At 53.5% G+C, this 19,606-nt stretch overlaps 2 protein-coding genes across 5 annotated transcripts in view; both read right to left on the reverse strand.

Moving 5' to 3' along the window:
• EIF4E2 (eukaryotic translation initiation factor 4E family member 2) overlaps positions 1–6,424 on the reverse strand; it is a 30,725-nt gene extending 24,301 nt beyond the window's left edge. For all 3 annotated transcript variants that reach the window (XM_040228098.1, XM_040228096.1, XM_040228095.1), the window contains exon 1: positions 6,318–6,424. In XM_040228098.1, the coding sequence (XP_040084032.1) occupies positions 6,318–6,337 (20 nt within the window). In that variant the 5' untranslated portion in view covers positions 6,338–6,424. The remainder of the gene's footprint in view (positions 1–6,317) is intronic.
• A 1,619-nt stretch (positions 6,425–8,043) lies between these two features.
• On the reverse strand, positions 8,044–13,661 carry CHRNG (cholinergic receptor nicotinic gamma subunit). Of its 2 annotated transcripts, none has more exons than XM_040228100.1 (12): positions 13,494–13,661; positions 13,144–13,283; positions 12,836–12,880; positions 12,551–12,657; positions 11,852–12,007; positions 10,947–11,044; positions 10,456–10,656; positions 10,170–10,284; positions 9,870–9,984; positions 8,951–9,167; positions 8,628–8,761; positions 8,044–8,351 (listed from the first exon to the last, which is right to left on the reverse strand). In XM_040228100.1, exons 1-12 carry the CDS (start codon positions 13,546–13,548, stop codon positions 8,178–8,180), a joined length of 1,557 nt encoding a protein of 518 aa, XP_040084034.1. In that variant the 5' UTR covers positions 13,549–13,661; the 3' UTR covers positions 8,044–8,177. The 2 variants fall into 2 exon arrangements, with proteins under 2 accessions (XP_040084034.1, XP_040084033.1); XM_040228099.1 differs by having other exon boundaries at positions 12,551–12,660.
• Positions 13,662–19,606: the final 5,945 nt, after the last annotated feature.

Raw genomic sequence — 19,606 nt, forward strand, 5'->3', positions numbered from 1 at the left:
TGGTGCTCAGCGTTCCTTATGGTCGAACTCTCACATCCATAGATGACTACTGGAAAAACCAAAGCTTTGACTAGACTGACCTTCGTCGCAAAGTAACGTCTCTGTGTTTTAACATGCTGTCTAGGTTGGTCATAGCTTTTCTTCCAAGCAGCAAGTCTTTTAATTTCATGAAGGCAGTCACAATCTGCAGTGGTTTTGGAGTCCAGGAAAATAAAGTCTGTCACTGTTTCCATTGTTTCCCATCTATTTGCCATGAAGTGATGAGACCAGATGCCATGATTTTCATTTTTTGAATGATGAGCTTTAAGCCAGCTTTTTCACTCTCCTCTTTCACTTTCATCAAGAGGCTCTTTAGTTCTTCTTTGCTTTCTGCCATAAGGGTGGTGTCATCTGCATATTTGAGACTATTGATATTTTTCTTGGCAATCTTGATTTCAGCTTGTGCTTCATCCAGCCTGGCATTTCACATGATGTACTCTGCATACAAGTTTAACAGGCAGCGTGACAATATACAGCCTTGATGCATTGCTTTCCCAATTTGGAACCAGTCTGTTGTTCCATGTCCAGCTCTAACTGTTGCTTCTTGACCTGCATACAGATTTCTCAGGAGGCAGGTAAGGTGGTCTAGTATTTCTATCTCTTGAAGAATTTTCCACAGTTTGTTGTGATATACACAGTCAAAGCCTTTGGCGTAGTCAATAAAGCAGAAGTAGATGTTTTTCTGGAACTCTCTTGCTTTTTCTATGATCCAACAGATGCTGGCAATTTGATCTCTGCCTTTTTCTATACCCAGCTTGAACAAATGAAGTCTATCAGGATATTATGTGTAGTCATTCATATGCACTAGCAGGTCAGTAGGCGAGTAGCCCCTGCTGGGGGCTTATCAGCAAAAACAGATAAAGAAGGAAGCATGGTGAGAGGACATTTAGACTATAAATACTGAGTGTTGTGTGAGGAATATCCGAGTTTCCATCTGAGCAAAGCTGTCCTTTGCTGATCTTGCCCTCTGAAAATCGTGAGCCACTCGCTCCTACAGTGACCAAGGCGACTCTTTGGTGGGCAGTGGTGTCAAACCCAGCAGCCGTCTCTGAAGAGAAGGGACATTAGCTCTGCTGTGGTAAAGTTGACTCCTTTAGCAATGGTGACAAAATGTTTAGCGGCCCTGCAAAGATCAGCCTGCCCATTACCACCAGTGCTGGAGTTTTCTAGCAACAACTGACTTTTATTTTTGAGCTGGTAGCTGAACTTCAGTTCCTGATTGGCAAAGCCTTCTCACCCAGTGCCAATTCATATAAAGGTACACCTGGAACTAAATTTGGACTGCATTCCTTTCATCTCCCTGTGCCTGGAACAATACTGTGAGTAATCTACCACTGGTTTGGAATATGTTATTTCTTTACTAGCATCAGCATGCTACTGGCTAATGAAATTACTATAACTCCCACAGTGGACCTGTGTTAAATAAACTACTGGTGAAGAAAATCTACCCCTGAGCATATTGTTACCCTCCAAAACAAAATACTAAGGCTCTCAGTGAACCTAAAATTCACTGGATCTAGACAAAAAGATAAATGGAAGGTGAATTCACAAAGATAGTAAGAACGCTGTTTAGTCTAGTGCTGGACCATTAACTTATGGATCTTTTCTGAAATCACTTTTCTGGCCTTACCCAGTCACACAGAATTTGGCAATTCTCAGGATAGTTACTAGAAGCGGTCAAACTGTAACTCAGACACAGAAGACCTTGGAGCTATTGTGGGTTTGATTCCACATCACAGCAATAAAGCAAGTACCACAAGAAATGGAGTCACACAGATTGTTTGGTTTCTCAGTGCATTTAAAAGTTAGTTGACACTACACTGTAGTCTATTAAGAGGACATTAAGAATATGTCTAAAAAAAGTACGTATCTTAATTCAAACCTTAGAGTGGACAAACTACATATGTGCTGGAGTACCTGCTCCGCCCATTTAGGATATACTCCCGAGGTCCTGGTTGCCCAGCATGGCCAATAACCCACGCCTCAGTGGCTTCCTAACTCCACCCTCAGGTCTTCATCCAGGAGGTGAAAGATCTTACAGATTCAGGAGCTGGGGCAGTCAGTCATATGAGCTGCATGTAAGAAAAGCCATGAGGGAATAAAGACAATAAGCAAAAGCAAAGAAAGCCAGGAGGGGCAAAGGGGATGGAGCAGATAAGCAGAGAGGAGAATGGGGTTTTTTGTGATGCTGCCATCTCTTTGGCTTCCCTGGACGCCTGGGAGACCTAATGGTGCTTACAATAACTCCTTCCCCGTTATGAAATTTGAGTCCGCATGGTTTCCTTTTGAAGCGGGGCCTGTCATAGCATCCAAGTCCCACAGCATTACCAGCACACCGTGTGTATCAGATGCTAGGAATACCTGACACCGTCCTTTCCCTCCTTTCCGTCCAGTAGTACCAACCCACCTGCAGTCCCCAGCCTCACCCCTCTGTTGTGCTCATCATCTGGTCTTTCAAGGAGCTCCTCTTCCCCTACTTAACTTGTCCTTTAGGACCCAGACTAAGGGCCACTTTCTCTTGAAAATATTCCCTGATCTCTCTCTAGGCTGAGTTGGGACCCCTTCTTTTAAACATCCCATATAAATGTTTTACTTGTCCTTGCTATACTGCCAGTTTTTTTGTCTCCTGATTACAAATATTTCATGAGTCTTTGTTTCTCTTTTCTTATTGCTTAGGTCCAAGATAGCTCCTAATTCTCTTCTTTAGGGCATATCCCAGGGACTCAAACCATTTCTCTCTTCTCAGCCCCCAACTTCCCACTATACCATCTGGGGTCCTTTCCCTTCAATCTTGGTTGAAAAAGGGCACAGTTGCTCTAGTACCTCACATTTTGCTAGCTCCAAGCAAAGCATGTAAGTTCCTTTTTTTTTTTTTTAGTGCTTTTACTGCTAACCACTACTGGGAAACAGAAAAATAATAAGAATAATAATTATGTCAGAGAAGAAACAATGCTACTGTGACCCTGGTCCTCAGCTCCAACTGCCTTCTAAAACAGTAACTGGAAACCCTAATGGACCTTCATCTAATGCTGTTATTTCTTGAGGGTGGAGCTCTGCTCTTTGGGACATTTAAGTCAAGTCATTCACATCCTATCTTCAGAGGCTACTCTTCCCAGCTGGATGCTGGATTTGAGCAAAGATATTATCCAGGTGGAAATATCAGTGCTCCTTAGACTCAGGCAGGCAATTAGCATCTGAAGCTATCCATGCTCAGTGGCACCTGATCAGCTCACCAAGCTTCTCTCCAGGTATGTCCACATACTCTGACTAGACAATTCACTGCAGGTAGGAAACTGGGCTAATCCACCTTCACATGTCCAGTATCAGGAAATGCAGGCAGAAAAGAAACAAGTTTAACACACGGATTTCTAAAATCAAGGCAATACAAGGCAGAATAATAAGTGCCAAATAAGTGGTTCAGAGAGTAGCTAAGAATGGGCCAAAGCTAACAAAGAGAACAGGGACAAAATAAAATCTGGCACCGGGATTTGAAAACCAAGCTCAACCCAGTAGGGACTGCAAAATACTTAGAAAGCATCTTAATGGTTTTACATTTGAATAGGATCGATAGCAATGGCACCTACTGACTTGATGGGGGTGGGGGGGAAGGAGAGGGATATGGGGGTGGATTAGGTTACATATGAAGGCCATAAAAAAAAAGGAGACTAGAACTCCTCTGCAATCTGAGCCCATCAGATTAGACTAGAACTTGTAGGATTCTGGCAAACCGAAACATGTCCACCTGTCCTTAGGAGCCAAGTGGTTAACCATATAGAGGCCAAACAGGCAACCAGTGGCCTACAAACTGTACTTTTTTGCATTAAAAAAAAAACCCTAAGGGTTGGAGTGCTTTCTTCAATTGCTAATTTCAAATGTAAGAGTTTTTTTTCTCGTGAATAGCTAGAAGACAGATGTTTAAAAAAATCTGGCTCAGTATAATGAATAGTTAATAATTGGAACTAATTAAAAATGAGCCAGGTTAGGGACTTCCCAGATGGTCCAGTGGTTAAGATCTCACACTTTCAATGTAGGGGCCTCAAGTTCAAAATCTGGTCAGGGAACCAAGATCCCACGAGCCAAGGCCACAGCCAGAAAAGAAAAGAATCCGGGTTAATTTTTGTCAAGATGTGCTTGAACCAACATTAAAACAACCTGGATATGAATCTCACCATATGTGGCCCTTCCTGTTGTGGGCAACTTATTTCATCTCAGAGAGTCTCATTTTCCCTATTTGTAAAACAAAGTAACAAGATCCCCCTTACAGGGTTGTTTGAATCAGTTAATATGTGAAAAAGCAGCAAAGTGCCTATAGAAGCCATTATTGCCATTCTCAAATTAGCGTACTGCAGACCAAAAAATGGAGAAGGAAATGGCTACCCACTCCAATGTTCTTGCCTGGAGAATCCTGTGGACGGGGGAGCCTGGTAGGCTGCTGTCCATGGGGTCGCACAGAGTCGGACACGACTGAAGTGCCTTAGCAAGCATGCATGCATTGGAGAAGGCAATGGCAATCCACTCCAGTATTCTTGCCTGGATAATCCCAGCGACAGAGGAGCCTGGTGGGCTGCTGTCTAAGGGGTCGCACAGAGTCGGACACAACTGGAGCGACTTAGCAGCAGCAGCAGCAGATCAAGAAATGATGTGGGTAGGAATAGGCCAGATGACCCAATAACGTGTCTTAAGATGAAATTTTGATTTCTTCAGTTTGGTGAAGAAAGGAGTATAGAGTTGGCAGAAAGCTCCACTGAGACAGGACTCCAATCTAGAGCTAAGGCTTGCAGGGCTTAGGATGGGATTTTTGTTGTTCAGTTGCTAAGTTGGGTCAGACTCTTTTGCAACCCCATGGACTATAGCCTGCCAGGCTCCTCTGTCCATGGGATTTCCCAGGCAAGAATACTGGAGTGGGTTGCCATTTCCTTCTCCAGCGGATCTTCCTGACCCAGGGTTCAAACCTGCATCTCCTGCACTGGCAGGTAGATTCTTCACCAGTGAGCCACCAGGGAAGTCCCTGAAGATGGGGGGTGGGGCAGTGCTAATCAGTATGGGGATGAGCTCAGCTACACAGTGGGCTACAGAAGCAAACTCCCAAAGACTTTTTTCAAGTAGTAGAGCCCTCTCAGCAACCAGGAAACATTCCTGAGGAGCTGCCAAGAGTGCTGGAATCCAGGACCTATGAATTTGCACACCAGCACTCACTGTCCTGGAAAAACTCCAATTTCCCCTCAGCAACAGTGGGGCACAAACTAAACTAATGGTAATTCCACTTTACATGTATATCTCTCTATTTAACACTTTACAAAGTACCTTTAAGCATTGCTGAATGTGATTTGAACCTTATCACACCCAGTGCAGCAGCAAGACACTAATCACTAACGCAGTCTGGATTAACAGAGGCTCAGAGACTGGGTAACTTTCCTGCTGTCAAATAGCTGGTAACTGGTGGGTCTGAGGCTGGAAATCTAGGTCTTCAGAAAAGAAGACAGATTTACTGCTAGACTATTAGAAGAAAGCCAAGAACAAAAATCTACCTCCAGATACAATCGCTGGAGGGAAATATGCAAAAATATTACGCATTTCCCTTCTGCACCTCCAAACTGTTTGATGCTGGAACTAGGACTCAAAACAATATATAAGGTTCACCCGTTGGGCAAGAACCTGAGTTCTGGGAGAGTGTGTTGGAAGAGAGCGAAAAGAGGAGGAAGAAGAAAGGAAGTAGGAAGGAGTCTCAGGGAGATGATGAAAATTCCGTAACAGAGCAGCCGCTGCGCTAAACGCGGCAGCCACATTACCTCACTGCATCCTCGCAACTCTATAACAAGGGCTCTGTTAAGGTCCCTACTTTGCAAATGAGAAAACTAAGACTCAGAGGAGAGGTGACCTGCTTAGGCCAGAGAGGTGTGTGAGAAAAGCTGAATTCAGTGGCAGGGCGGCCAGTCTGCGGAAACACCCAAACGGCCGAGGTCTCCGCCCCTCCACGCCGCGGGTAACCCGCACTCGGGCGGGGCGTCCCAAAATCTCCTTCCGGGCCGCACGGCCACCTCCTGCCCCCAGGACACCGCACTTCGCCTTGGGTGCGCGACCCTGGGGTCCCCGAGACCCCTGCATCCCTCGTCCCTAACCCCCTCATCCCCGCTGGCCGCCCAGGGCCGGCCAGACCGCAGCCCGAGTCAGAGACTGTGGCCTGTGCCGCAGTTTGCGCCGCCTGCAGTGCGGACGGGGGTGGGCGCAGGGAACAGTTGGGGGGAAGGGGCCCCGGGGGGCGGCCACGCGCCACTCACGCGTCGAACTTGTTGTTCATCCTCTCGCCGCCACCGTCGCCACTGCCTCACGAAGTGACTTCCGCTCCCCCAGGTCCCTCCGCCTAGGGTCCGGCCACTTCCGGTTGCTCAGGGAACAGCGGAACGTTGGCGCTTTGGCCGGGTAGGGGGCGGATATCCCGGGACGCCTTCCTCCTGAGCAGAGGCGCTCAGGTTTGGCGGTTGTGTGGCGTGAAGTTGGGTCTCGGTACCTGTCCAGGTCCTTGTTCCTGCCTGCCTCCCGCTCGCCCGCCCTGCTTAGCCGAGGGGGGCTCCGAGAAGGAGCTCCGAGTCGCTGAGGGAGCCGGCTCTTGCTAAAAATCCCGACTCCACCTGCAGTGGAGCTGCGCGATCCTGGACTCTCTCCTAACCTCCCTGACGCTGTTTCTTTGGTAATGACCGTCCTTTGATATACCACCCGTATCTTCACGTTGCCTTGTGGATTGATCGAGATAATCAGTGTCAGGCTGTACACAAAGTAGCCCTCAATAAACGGTAGCGATTGTTCATCTTTGCTTACTTGTGCCAGGAGCTACAGAGCTCCTCTCCACCTTCCGAGGCAATCAGAGAGGGTGAGAGACTCACCCCAGATGGTTGAGCTTGTAAGAGGCTTACAGGAACCAGCAGTGGTCCCTTCATCGAATTACTTGCTGCTCCAAATACACAGCAGTGCGTGCAGCGCACACACACGCTCTGGAGTAAATGCAGTGAACCTGCTGATGACTGATTCCGAAAGCCCGCAGTCCTGGCTATTTCCGGGGTCTTGCTCCCCGCCCCCCAACTATGTCCCGTTGTCAGGATACTGTAACATTTTTTTAACCTTCACCAGCACCTTTGATCCTGTGATGAAGGTAGATAGGAACTGATATCTGTGCCCATATTTACAGATGAAGACACAATTTCAGGAAGCACAAATGTGCTTGTGTCTTGTCACCAGTAGAACTCAGGGCTTAGGCTCCAGCCATATTCTAAAAGCATGGCCTTCCCCAAAGACCAGCTAGCCTCCTTGTTTCCTAACTAGGGCCAAGAGAGGCTGGTCAGGGTCTCCTCTCAGGCTCCCTACTTCCCTCCCTAGCTCTTTCTTGTCTTAACCATCCCTTCAGACCAGTGCAAATTCCCTGGCCTTTGAGAAGAGAAAGAAGAGGGGTCCATTTTCCAAGCCATAGAACTTTCTTAGAATGTCTAAGATTGGGTCAGAGTTGGGAATTCTGAACTCCAAACCTTATTTATCCACCATTATTCTGGCAAGCCCCTCTTACTCTAGGCCCCAATTTGCCCAACCTAAACACAGGGGAATAGTGACTTGCTTACCTGTAATGCTATGAGGAGCTTTTGAGAATGAAAAAAGAGAATAAAACTCATAAAATGTTTGGTGCCTACAGCCCCCATAAAGCAGGCAGATGCCACCTGGAGTGGGCTGCCTCCCTTTCAAGAGAGCATTGGCCGCCACTCTTCACTTCTCTCTTGACTCCCCTCCTTCAAGAGGCTGCAGGGAATTTGCAGAAGGGAAGAGAGGCCCAGGCCTGAAGGGTTAGGAACTTGTCTAGCTGGGGATAGGATAAACAGAGTCCTTAGGGCTTCAGAAGTGATGGGAGTTGACAGCACTTTGCTGACATGAGGGCAGTGCCAGGACAAGCAAGCTGGTGCTGTGTGCATGCTGATCCCACTGACGCGCTCTGCCCACATCCCAGCCCCAGCCACTCTGGGCTTCCAGCTCTGTCTCTTTATTTCCCCAGCTTTTCTCACATATTCCCCAAGAGTGTTTCCCAAAGAGTATACTCATGACCCCAGGAGCAGAACACAGCTGATAAGACTCCACGTGGCGAGCAGTGATCGGTCAGCTCAGTCAGAGGAAGGCAGATAGGAGCGGGGGTCCCCGGGAAAAGGCAGGGCGGGCACTCGGTTGTAGTGGGCCATGAGGAAGATGCCAGCAGTGCCACAGACAAAGAGCGAGAGCATGGCCAGGAAGCAGACTCGATCCAGCACTCGGCCCACCAGGAACCACTCCTTGTTCCCCTGAGGGTGGAAGGCAGGGTAAGAGGCGACCAGAGGCTGGATCTCTGGAGCATCCTTAGCCATCCAGCAGGCTTCTGCTCTTCATTTCCTTGAGCCCTGCTCACCTACTTCAGGTCTGACCCTGGCTTTCTCCATGGCCCCACAGCGCCACTCCCAATTCCACATTTTCCCTGCCATTGCCATACCATGGCCACCCCACTCATCCTGCCCCCATCTCCTCAGGTTCAAGTTTGCACATCAGTTGTGCAAGCCCCACCCCACTCTCTGCTGACTTACACTGTCAAAGTGAGTCTGCTGGTGCCGGGCACGGGCAATGAGGTTGCAGGCCTCCACGCAGGCCTGGATGGCTGGGGCGGCCTGCTTCAGGCTGCCACACCACTCCGGGCTCTGCCCTGACTCCGGGCCTTTCTCTGTTGATGAGAAAGGGTAAGGTTTGGGAGTAGAATGGGGGGAGGAACAGTCTGAAAAAGTGGCCCCCACTTTCTTAGGGACCCCAGCCCCTCTCTCCTCAACCTGGATGTTTGCCGACCTCTCATCCACTGTGCCTGGCACCTTGGTCAACAGATGACCCTTCCTTTCCATCACTCCCCCTGCCTTACCGAGCTTCTCCAGCGCTGCCCTCACCAGCCCATTGCACTGGCGCTGCCGGAAGAGGAGTTCACTGCGGGGCAGGCAGAGGGCCACTTCCTCCCCAGCTGTGATTGGCCACCCTGAGGAGGATCCATTCTGTAGCCAGGGGCGGGCATCCTGCACGGCCACTGGGGCCAGTGGGCGAACATGCATCCGCAACAGCTGGGGCAAGAGCCGCAGGAACACCTGGAGAGATGTGCATGGCTTAGTCTGGTGGCTAGCAGACCTTCCTGGGTGACCCGGCTTGGGAGCAGAAGGTAACAATTGGCACAAAGAGTTCACGTGATGGGGGCCCCGAGGCAGCCTGCTGGCAGGGGCAGTGGCTTGGCCCTGCTACAGCTTACCTGTTTTGAGCCAGACACTGACCCAGAGTCCCCAAACTTCTGTGCACGTCAGAATCACCAGGACTCTTGTCAAAAACATAGATTCCTGGGCCCCACCTCTGACCCAGGATTTCTGGGGCAGGCCTGGGAATCTGCCTTTGTAACAAGGGTCCCAGCTGACTGCTGCAGGTGTGCCACAGCTCACGCAGCCACTGGCGCCTCTCGGCCGGGGCAGAATCCTGCCTCATCCACTTTCTTGCTGTGCGACCTTGGCTGGGCTACTTAACATCTCTGTGCCTCAGTTTCCTCATGTATAAACCGGAGATGAGACCAATACCCATTTCACAGAAGTCTTAGGAAGGTTAAATAAGTTAGTATACGTAATATGCCTACCACAGAGTAAGCACTGTATATTATTCTTGATCCATCTGGGCATGTGCTTCAAGATACACATGGGGCCAGTTTGTTGCTGAACTTGGTGGGTGAGGAATGTGCCCAGGGCCAGTAGGGGATGTGAACAGACAGGGTAGGAAGAGGCTGAAGTAGGCAAGGGTAGGGAGCTTGCCTTGCGGACCCCTCGGGCCATGGAGTGTGTGTGGGGGGACCGCAAAGACACGTTGAGTACGACTACAGCGTTCACGACAATGAGGATGGTCACCACCAGGAGGAAGGTCAGGTACCTGCAGGGCGGGATAGGCAGGTGGTGGGGCTGGTCGCTTCATCACCAGATACCAGTCCCACCCCTATTGGCTAATTCCCCCAAATCCCTGGGATTGAGGATGGTAGGGAGTGGCAAGAGGGCAGTACTCTGTGTTCCTGAGAAGGGAGGAAAGGAGGTGGGCTCAAGCATGAGAGCCAGCCTTACTTGCTGATGAGTGGCACCGCCTGGGAGGTCTCAGGCACCTTCTTAGCCACGAGGAAGAGGAAGACGGTCTGGGCCAGGAGCACGTTGATGGCAACGGTACACTTCTGGCCTCCCGCTGCCCATGACCAAGAGGCCCTCAGAGCGGATCTCAACCTCTCCACCATGAGGCAGTCCCCTCCCCACAAGGAGTCCACGCCCCTGGTGCCAGGTCACGGTGCCATTCTGCCCTCCCTGCTCCCTGTGCCTCTGGCTGGGCCATAGCCCCCCTCACACCAGCAAGAGGTACCCTTGGCAGGAAGGAAGTAGATGAGGATGGCCACGGAGGAGATGAGGACACAGGGCGCGATGATGTTGATGACATAGAAGAGGGGCTTGCGCTGGATGAGCAGGTAGAAGACGACCTTCTGGTGGCCTGCCTCCTCGGCTGGGGCCGTCTCGTCCAGCAGCATCTTGGCTGGCCGGTGCCGGATGGCCCACTCCCCGTTTTCTGCGGGCAGCAGGCGGGGGTGTGCACAGGGACTGGGGGCGGGCCGATCCCGGCAGCCCACGGAACCCAGTGCCCACAGGAGCAGCACTGTGTGGGGAAGGATGCTTGACGCCCCTCCCGCCAAAACCAGAGTCACTATCAATGAGGAAGATCAGCTTTGCTGGGCCTTTAAATGATATGCATTTTATGGTTTACGGGAGCTTTCACCTTGCGTGACACGGGAGGGGGCGTGGTCTCGGTCTGGCCCCGCCCCACAGCCAGGTCCTGCATGGACCTTGGATGGAGAGTACCTGTGAAGGCCTCGGGGTCGATGAAAATCCATTCGATGGTCTGACCGTCTTCCTGGCTCAGCTGCAAATTGATCTCATTGGTGCTGTAGGTCTGGGACCTGGAAGATGGGGGTGGGAAAGAGGATAAACTGGAATGTGTGTAGATTTACCCAGGAAGTCACACAGACTATCCCCTGAGGGCAACTGTGGGCAGTTTTGCCTCAAAAAGCACAGTCAAGAATTTCTGAGTTCTCCACAAAACCTTGGCATGAGATGGGGCGGGGAGGGGCGGAGCGGGGCAGGGAGTCTGGCTCTCGAGGTCTGGGGAAATTATAGATTTTAAGGACCAGGAGGTTGCAGACAGAGCCGAGGGCCACCCCGGGTCCCTTCCTTCCATTGCCTCCAGGGCAGAAGGGGCTGATGGTGAGAACAGGAAATACAGCCTGTACCTCTCTGATCTGTTTTTACTGAAGAGGGTCTCCAGACAGGTTCCCTTGTTAAAAAAAAAAAACAAAAACACTGCTTCTCTAAAATACGGGGAACGCCTCCCACAGACCGCCATCCCCCCATTGATGGAGGAGGACACTGAGATAGCCCTGGCCTCTCCGTGGATCTGAGGGTGCAGTGGCCTAACGCGTGTGGGCATGCATGTGTGCACGTGTGTCATGGGCATGTGTGTGCCTTCGCGCCCACCCACCGCAGTCCCTGATGGCTGTCTTTGGTGCGGAAACTGAGGCAGTGAAGGAGGATGAGTGAGGGGTCTGGGGCTTAGCAGGGAGGGTCGTGGGCATCTCCAGATGTCTGGGCCCCACAGAGGTGGAGCCCGGCTCCCCACCCCCAGCCGGAAGCCTCAGGTCCCCACCCAGCCAGGACCCCTCTTTGATCTGCTCAGAGAACCCCCCACCCCCATGCGCGGGTCTCCTCACTGGAAGATGAGGGAGCAGTTCTGCCAGTCGAAGGGGAAATAGGTGACAGAGACGGGGCAGGAGGAGCGGAAGATGGCCGGTGGCAGCCAGTACACACAGCCGTCGGGAGACACAAGCACGTTGCAGTAGAGGGCCACCTCGAACACGCCGTCCACGCTGAGGACAGGCCAGGTTGTGGGGCTGGAGGCCCGCGCCCCAACAGTCCCTGCTAGACTGAGACACCCCCCCACACACAACCCGGACCAGTCCTCTGCCCCGAGTGGATGGGGCCCGGGGACACCAACCCTTCCCAGCCACCATGCCCCTGCCTGGTCCCGCCCTACCCCAGCCTCGGGGACCACTGCCTCCCCCAACAACCTCCTGCAACACCCACCCTGCAAGGCTCCCTAGCCCCAGCTCTCCTTCATACAGGTCATGACAACGACCGATGGTGGTTAAGCTCCCCGCTTGTCCTGTGCCTCCCGAGGGAGCTGTCCTTGTACCCACGGTAGCGGTAGCGGGGAGAGCAGCCACCCAGGCGGCCCAGCCCTGAGGCCGTGGAGTTGGGGCTGGATCAGTGCTGCTGGTTCCCGAGCCCCACCCTTAGTCCCCATGCCCTGGTGTCCTCAGGGGCCCCAGCTGCACCCTCTGTTCACCTGTCTCTTTCCCAGAGGCCCCCTTGTCCTGCGAGCCCTGCCCTGCCCGGGCCCCCCTCCTCACTTGTTCTCCAGCACGATGTCTGGCTGCCACACCATGGTGGATGGCACCCGCAGCACCCACAGGCCGCCGTAGTCTCGAGGGTCCCAGCGAAGCCGGTAGTCACACCACTGCTGCAGGGGGAGGGGCTGCCAGACCCTATCCTGCCCCCAGGAACTGGGCCCCCTCCCAGGGCAGGGAGCGCAGAAGAGGCAGGATGGGGTAAGAGGGAAACAGGCAGCTCTAAGGAGCCTCAGGGGCCTAGAGTGGGGCTGATGGAAGGAGAAGGGCAGTCTGGCAGCTTCTTACCATTTCTATCCAGACGTTGGTGGTGAGGGCCTCCTCTCGCTCATTCTGGGGGTGCAGAACAGAGGACAAAGCCCCCATCGTGGACTGACTCCCCAGACATCCCTACAAGACCCCAGCCTCTTGGGCATCCCCCATGGGAGTCAGCCAGCTCCCTGGTGGGCTGCCCAAGCCCTCTCTCTGTCCCCTGTGGGCCCTGCCTGTTCTTGCCTGCTGGAGCCACCCCTTCACTCCCCAGCCGGTTCCAGAGGAGCAGTGGGCTGTCATCCCTGCCTCCACCCCCCAACACACACACACAGGCCTGTGCTCACCAGGGAGATGAGGTTGGTGAGGGTGAGCTTCAGGCTGACGTTGACCACGTCCGAATCGTGCTCAGCGGGCCTCAGGTGGGGGTTGTAGCCTTGCATCAGGTCCCCGAGCAGACGCTCCTCCTGGTTCCGGCCCTTGGCCCCTGGAGCGGACAGTGGTGAGAGCCTGGGACACGGCCTCTGGGGCAGATTGGGGCGGGGGGGCAGGCCACAGGAGGGGGTGATGTGGAGAAGTGGAGAGCTGGGGGGTGGGGGACAGGCCTCAGTAGCACCCCTCCCCGGACCCTCCATCCCCTGAGGCCTTGGGCTCCTGCTCCCGGCCTCCCCAGGCCCCAGACCCCCTGTGTCCACACCCAGGCAGACAGCCAGCAGCGGCAGAAGGAACAGTGGCCTCTGGCCCCCGCGCATGGTGCCACAGTTCTCCGTAGGGACGGGGTGGGACTGCAGTTCCCCCTGGGGCTGGGGGTGCAGCCTCCAGGGCTCATGTAACAGCCCACATTCTCCCACCCCAAGCCACCCCGGCCAGCCCAGCCCAACCCCGCCAGCTGTCTGACCACAGCGCTGTCAGCTGTCCCCGCGCGGACACAATGCCGGGCTCAGATTACCCAGGCTGGGGAGGACAGAGGGGTTCCATCTGCCCAGGCCATCCGGCCTCCGTCCCCACTCTCAGGCTCAGTTGACCCAGTCCTCTGTCCTTGTTCCAGCCGGGGGCTGAGGGCAGAGCTGGGGACAGATGAGCATGGGGCAGAAAGGCGGAGCGCTGAGGAAGGTCCCGATCGGGGCTCCCTCCTTCTGCTCCCTCCAGCTTGGTTAGGATTTGGGGAGGTGGGAAGGCCGATGGGTAAACACGTTTGGTGCTTGAGTTTCTGTGTCACATGGTTGAGGTCCCCAAACTTGAACGTAAATGAGAGCACCAGGTGTCAGGGTCCCCCGGTCTCTGAGGCAGGGAACTTGGGTCTGATGAGCTTTAAAGGAAGGGGGACCAAGGAAGATTTGGGACACAGGCCCTAGGAAATAGGACAGTCCCTGAGTAGGGGCTCCTTAGTGGGGCCTCAGCATCTGTGAAATCATCCATTCATGGAGTCCCCAGCTGATGGGGGGACATAGCGAGGCCAGGGGGACCCAGGGATAAGCCCGAACTGCTCATGGGAACTCATGGCCCAAGGTGGGGGCAGGCAGGCAAGATGAAGGCGGCGGCCCCTGTAGTCTGATGAGGGGACCCAGAGGGCCCAGAAGGGCTTCCCTTATAGCTCAGTCGGTAAAGAATCTGCCTGCAATGCAGGAGACCCGGGTTCGATCCCTGGGTGGGGAAGATCCCCTGGAGGAGGAAATGGCAACCTACCCCAGTATTCTTGCCTGGAGAATCCCCATTGACAGAGGAGCCTGGCGGGCTACAATCCATGGGGTCCGCAAGAGTCAGACATGACTTAGCGACTTAACCAACCAACCAAGAGAGGCCAGAAAATCAGCCCCATCCACACTGTGGATTATGGTCAGCAGGAGGCTGGGCTGAGGCTGATCTAGGCGCCGAGGGCCCTGCTGCCAGTGAGCCACCTGTCTTTTGACCGGCTATTCCCAGCAGACAGCTCAGCGTGACCCAGTAGGTGGGCAGGTTCCCAGATGTGCCGCCCACCCTTCGGCACGCTGGGGGAAGGGTGGGGGAGGTCTCTGAGGGCTGGAGAGAAGGCACCATCAGAGGATGTGTCCCCCTACCCCTGAGTGAGTGGTGTCTTTGGCCAGTTCAGTGTGTGACAGTGAAGCAGAAGTCAGCCCACGTGCCCCATCCTTGGAGATCCAGCTGAGGTTGGCTCAGACCCCAGCCCCCCACATCGGGCCACAAGGCCCTCCTGTCCTTGCCAGGACTTTGGGGTCGGGGGGTAAGAGTAGTTGCCCCTGCCTTCCCTGAACTACCTCGATCTCTCATTTGGTGCTGCTCTGGACCCTGCGCTCGGTTTTCCTGGGCGACCCTGTCCCCAACCCAAAAAGCTTCCCTCTCACCACGCATCTAGGTGTGTGGCCCACTTTCCCTGGAGTTTACCAAGCCAATGGCTCCTTTTCCCCACTTCGCCCCCAGTCCCCCCAGACTCAATTCCGTCACCTGTTTTGCAAAGCAGTACCTCTCCTCTTCTCTGTGCTGGGCTAAGTTGCTACAGTCATGTCTGACTCTGTGATCCTATGGACTGTAGCCCCCCAAGCTCCTCTGTCCATAGGATTCTCCAGGCAAGAATACTGGAGTGGGTTGTCGTGCCTTTTCTCCAAGGGATCTTCCCCACCCGGGGATCGAACCCATGTCTCTTAGGTCTCCTGCATTGGCAGGCGGGTTCTTTACCACTAGTGCCACCTGGGAAGCCCACCTCCTCCTCTCTGCTTACCTCCAAGTTGATGCTTTGCCAAAGATCATTAATGGCTTCTTCCCCATAATCATGGACCACCTACTGCCCGCCCTCCTCCACCACTCCCAGGCATAGATGCTCAGCTGATTCTCGACATTTCTGACTTTCTTCCCTACAAGTGTCTGGGAAGGAAAAGGAACACTCTGGAGAGTGACTTCCTTCTGGTAGGAACTGTACCTCCTTCTTCTGGATGCAGATTTTAACTCCTGGTTTCTCCCCTTCTCTCTGCTCTGGAAGGTCTCCTTGGTGATCTTGGGGCATCTCTGAGGAGTGGCAGCTTCTGCCCTGGAGGTGTTAAGGTCGGGGTATGGGAACCATTGGACTTCCTGGCAGCTCAGTGATAAAGAATCCACCTGCCAATGCAGGGTTCGATCCCTGGGTCAGGAAGATCCCTTGGAGAAGGAAATGGCAACCCACTCCAGTATTCTTGCCTTGGAAATCTCATGGACAGAGGAGCTTGGCGGGCCACAGTCCCTAGCGTTGCAAATAGGCAGACACTACTTAGAGCTTAAACAAAAACAGCTTCAGTTTAGTCGCTCAATCATGTCCGCTCTTTGCGACCCCATGGGCTGCAGCATGCCAGGCCTCCCTGTCCATCATCAACTCCCAGAGTTTACTCAAACTCATGTCCATTGAGTCAGTGATGCTGTCTAGCCATCTCATCCTCTGTCGTCCCCTTCTCCTCCTGCCTTCAATCTTTCCCAGGATCAGGGAACAACAGCTTGGAACCCATTAAGAGAAAGCCTCCTGTAGTCCTCACTAACCGTCTAACAACTCTGCCACCTTCTCCTCCAGAGGCCTGAAAAGCAAAATGTTCATTTCCCAGGCTCCCTTGCAGGCGGGGCAGCCATGCGATGACCTCTTGACCGATGGGGTGTCTGCTGAAGTCAGCCGAGTGGTTTCAGCTTTTTCTTCCTGCTAAAAGGGTCAGAAAAGGCTGACCCCTTTCCTGTCTTGAAGATGATGTGAAATACGGAGCTGTGGCAGTCAAGGTGCTACCCGAGGCTTCAGGCTGGAGGACAAAATCAGCACGTGAAGGAGGGCGGGCTGGGCAGAGAGCACAGAGCCGGGTCCCTCACAGCTTTGTGGGGCAGCTGAGCCGGGGAAGCAGCTGCCGTCTCGAGATTCTTCCCATGTGAGAAAGAGGAAACCTTGATGTTTAAACCACGAGTCTTGGGGATTTTCTGTTCCTTACAGGCCGGCACATTTTCCTGATGGATTTATCGCCCTTTGAGAGAGGGTGGGTAGCTGTGCTGGCCTGGGGAAAGTGCGCAGGGACTCCCTCTGGCTTCATGGGAAGCTGGCCCCCTGTTGGTGTCACTTCCTGGGGAGGGAAGGAGATGGGGTTCTATGCCACCTGGAGGCACCCTGGGGCTGGAATGCTGGGCGAGTGGGTGTTGTTGGGGGACCCACTGTGACCCCGGGAACCTGCTCAAGAGGCATCCTTGGTCAGGTGGGGCATTTGGGGGTTGTGGCTCAGCTGGTAAAGAATCTGCCTGCAATGTGGGAGACCTGGGTTCGATCCCTGGGTTGGGAAGATCCCCTGGAGAAGGGAAAGGCAACCCACTCCAGTACTCTGGCCTGGAGAATTCATGGATTATATAGTCCATGGGGTCGCAAAGAGTCGGACACGACTGAACGACTTTCACTTCACTTCTCTAGAAGGTTCATAGCCAGGCACCTGAGCAGGCTTGACACACTGAAGCCTTGCTATGGGATTGTGTAAGACTTGCTGCAAACAGAGCCACCATGTGGCAAAGAGATGCAACAACAGTGGTCGAGGGATCTGATTTCAGCCTTTCCGCCCTCACACATCTCTGCGTGGGCTTCCCAGGTGGCTAAGTGGTAAAGGATTGCCTGCAATGCAAGAGACGCCAGAGACGGCTTCGGTCCCTAGGTTGGGAAGATCCCCTAGACTGGCAACGCACTCTGGTATTCTTGCCTGGAGAATTACCATGGACAGAGGAGCCTGGAGGGCTGCAGTCCATCAGGTCGCAGCGTCAGACATGATTGAGCACACATACACTACTTAGACATCACCATGAGTGAGACAGAGACCCTTCCAGAGTTGGTGGCCAATTCCAGGGAAGACCCAGACTCCCTGCTCATCTGAAAGGTGTAAGTCTAAGCTAGTTTTCCTATTGAGAGGGGGATAAAAACCCAAAGATGTGTACCTTGAATTTTTGGACGGTTCATATTGGACAGCAAAAGTAGGGTCAGCTTTTATTCTAAATGATTTCTCTTCTCTTCAGTTCCATGGACAGATTAAACATCTTTCCTTCTATATACCTAAGCTCACGAGGTCACTGATTCCCTCTGAGGGATGTGGGCTCAGCTGTGAGTCTCAAGCCTGCACATTAAGGAGGTGAAGAATCAGGTTTTCCAACCTGCCTCAGTCCCCTCTCAGTTACCACGCCAGGCCTGGACGTGGAAGGCCCCTGCGAGCTCCCAGGGACCTGTTCTCGGTGACTGAGGCCCACAAACGAGGAATGAGATAAACAGCCACCGCTTAAACTTACAGGACACACGGAACTACTGTGACTCCTACTAGCAAATTTGATCTTCAGAACGCCTTATGAGCCGGACTTAAGACACACTTTGAGAAAACTGCAACTGAGAGGTGAGGGCTGGTTGGCCCAAGGTCACACTGCTGGTGTAACGAACAACCCCCAAAGGTTGTCTCTTGACACAACAGACGTTTACTGTCTCACACAGTTTCTGAGGGTCAGGAATCCAGGAGCAGTTGAGGGGGTGGTTCTGGCTCAGAGACTTTCAGGTTCATCCGAAGGCTCCACTGTGACCGAAGGGGCCCCCTCAGCCAGAGGATCCGAGGTCATTCACAAGGCTGTTGGCTGGAGGCCTCAGCTCCTTGCTGCGAGGACCTCTCCACGGGGCTGCTCATCATGCCAGCCGGCTTCCCCAAAGTCAGAGAGCTAGCTGACCGTGAGTGAGGGTGTAAGAGCAAGGGAGCGAGAATGTGCTGTGATGTCTTTTACTATCTACCCTCAGAAGTGACGCCCCATCACTTCTGCCTCAGCCTACGGGTCACAGAGACCAATCTCAGCACTGTGTGGGAGGCGCCACACAGGGTGTGAGTACCAGGAGGTGGGGGCCACCCTGGAGGTAGGTGACCACACAGAACCACATCCTCAAAGAATTTGGCCCTTGGGATAGGATTGGTGGGGGCTCCCTTTGGGGTAGAGTTGTCAGATTTAGTCAGATGTAGCAAAATAAAATACAGCATTCCTAGTTAAATTTGAATTTCAGATAGACAATGAATCATCTTTTTTTTTTTTTTTTTTTAGTATATGTACGTCCCAAGTCTTGCCTTGACAACCCTACTTTGGGAGGAGGAATAAATACCCGTCCCTGGGGCGATGGCTGAGTCCCGAGGCTTTCAGATGGCGTGTCTGACCTGAGCTGGACAGGCTGATCTCTGGCTTCCATGGATGCTGAACCTGACCTTTCCATCCCCGTCCTCAGCTTTCCAGAGGGACCCAGAGAGAGTGGCTGAGGCTTAAAAGCCTGGGGAAGGCCATTCTGCAGTCCTGAGGCTCCCATGCCTGCCAAGAAACTCCTTCCTTAGAAGACCTGGAAACAGAGGCAGCCCCATACTCGGCTCCAGGTGGGGCCTCAGATGCCCAAGTTTTAGGGGTTGGCAAGGGGGCGTTGCTGGAGGAGCAGGGGAGGAAAGGTCCAGGATCCCACCTGCTCCACCCCCCACCTGGGGGAGGGGGAGGCTAGAAGATGCCTCTGTCTCTCTGACTCCTCACAGAACGGCCCAGTAAGCCAGCTCCAGTGCAAACTCCCTGGTCCCTAAGCCAGCCCCCTGCAGGCGTGTGTGCTAAGTTGCTCAGTCCTGTCTGACTATTTGCAATGCCATGGACTGTAGCCTGCCAGGCTCCCCTGTCCATGGGGATTTTCTAGGCAAGAATCCCGGAGTGGGCTACGCCCTTTTCCAGGGGATCTTCCCAGCCCAGGGATTAACTCGTGCCTCTTGCATCCCCTGCACTGGCAGGCGGGTTCTTAATCACTAGTGCCACCTGGGAAGCCCAAGCCAGCCCCTGCCTCCC

This window comes from Oryx dammah, unplaced genomic scaffold (genome assembly GCF_014754425.2).
Source record: "Oryx dammah isolate SB20612 unplaced genomic scaffold, SCBI_Odam_1.1 HiC_scaffold_27, whole genome shotgun sequence".
Lineage (NCBI taxonomy): Eukaryota > Metazoa > Chordata > Mammalia > Artiodactyla > Bovidae > Oryx > Oryx dammah.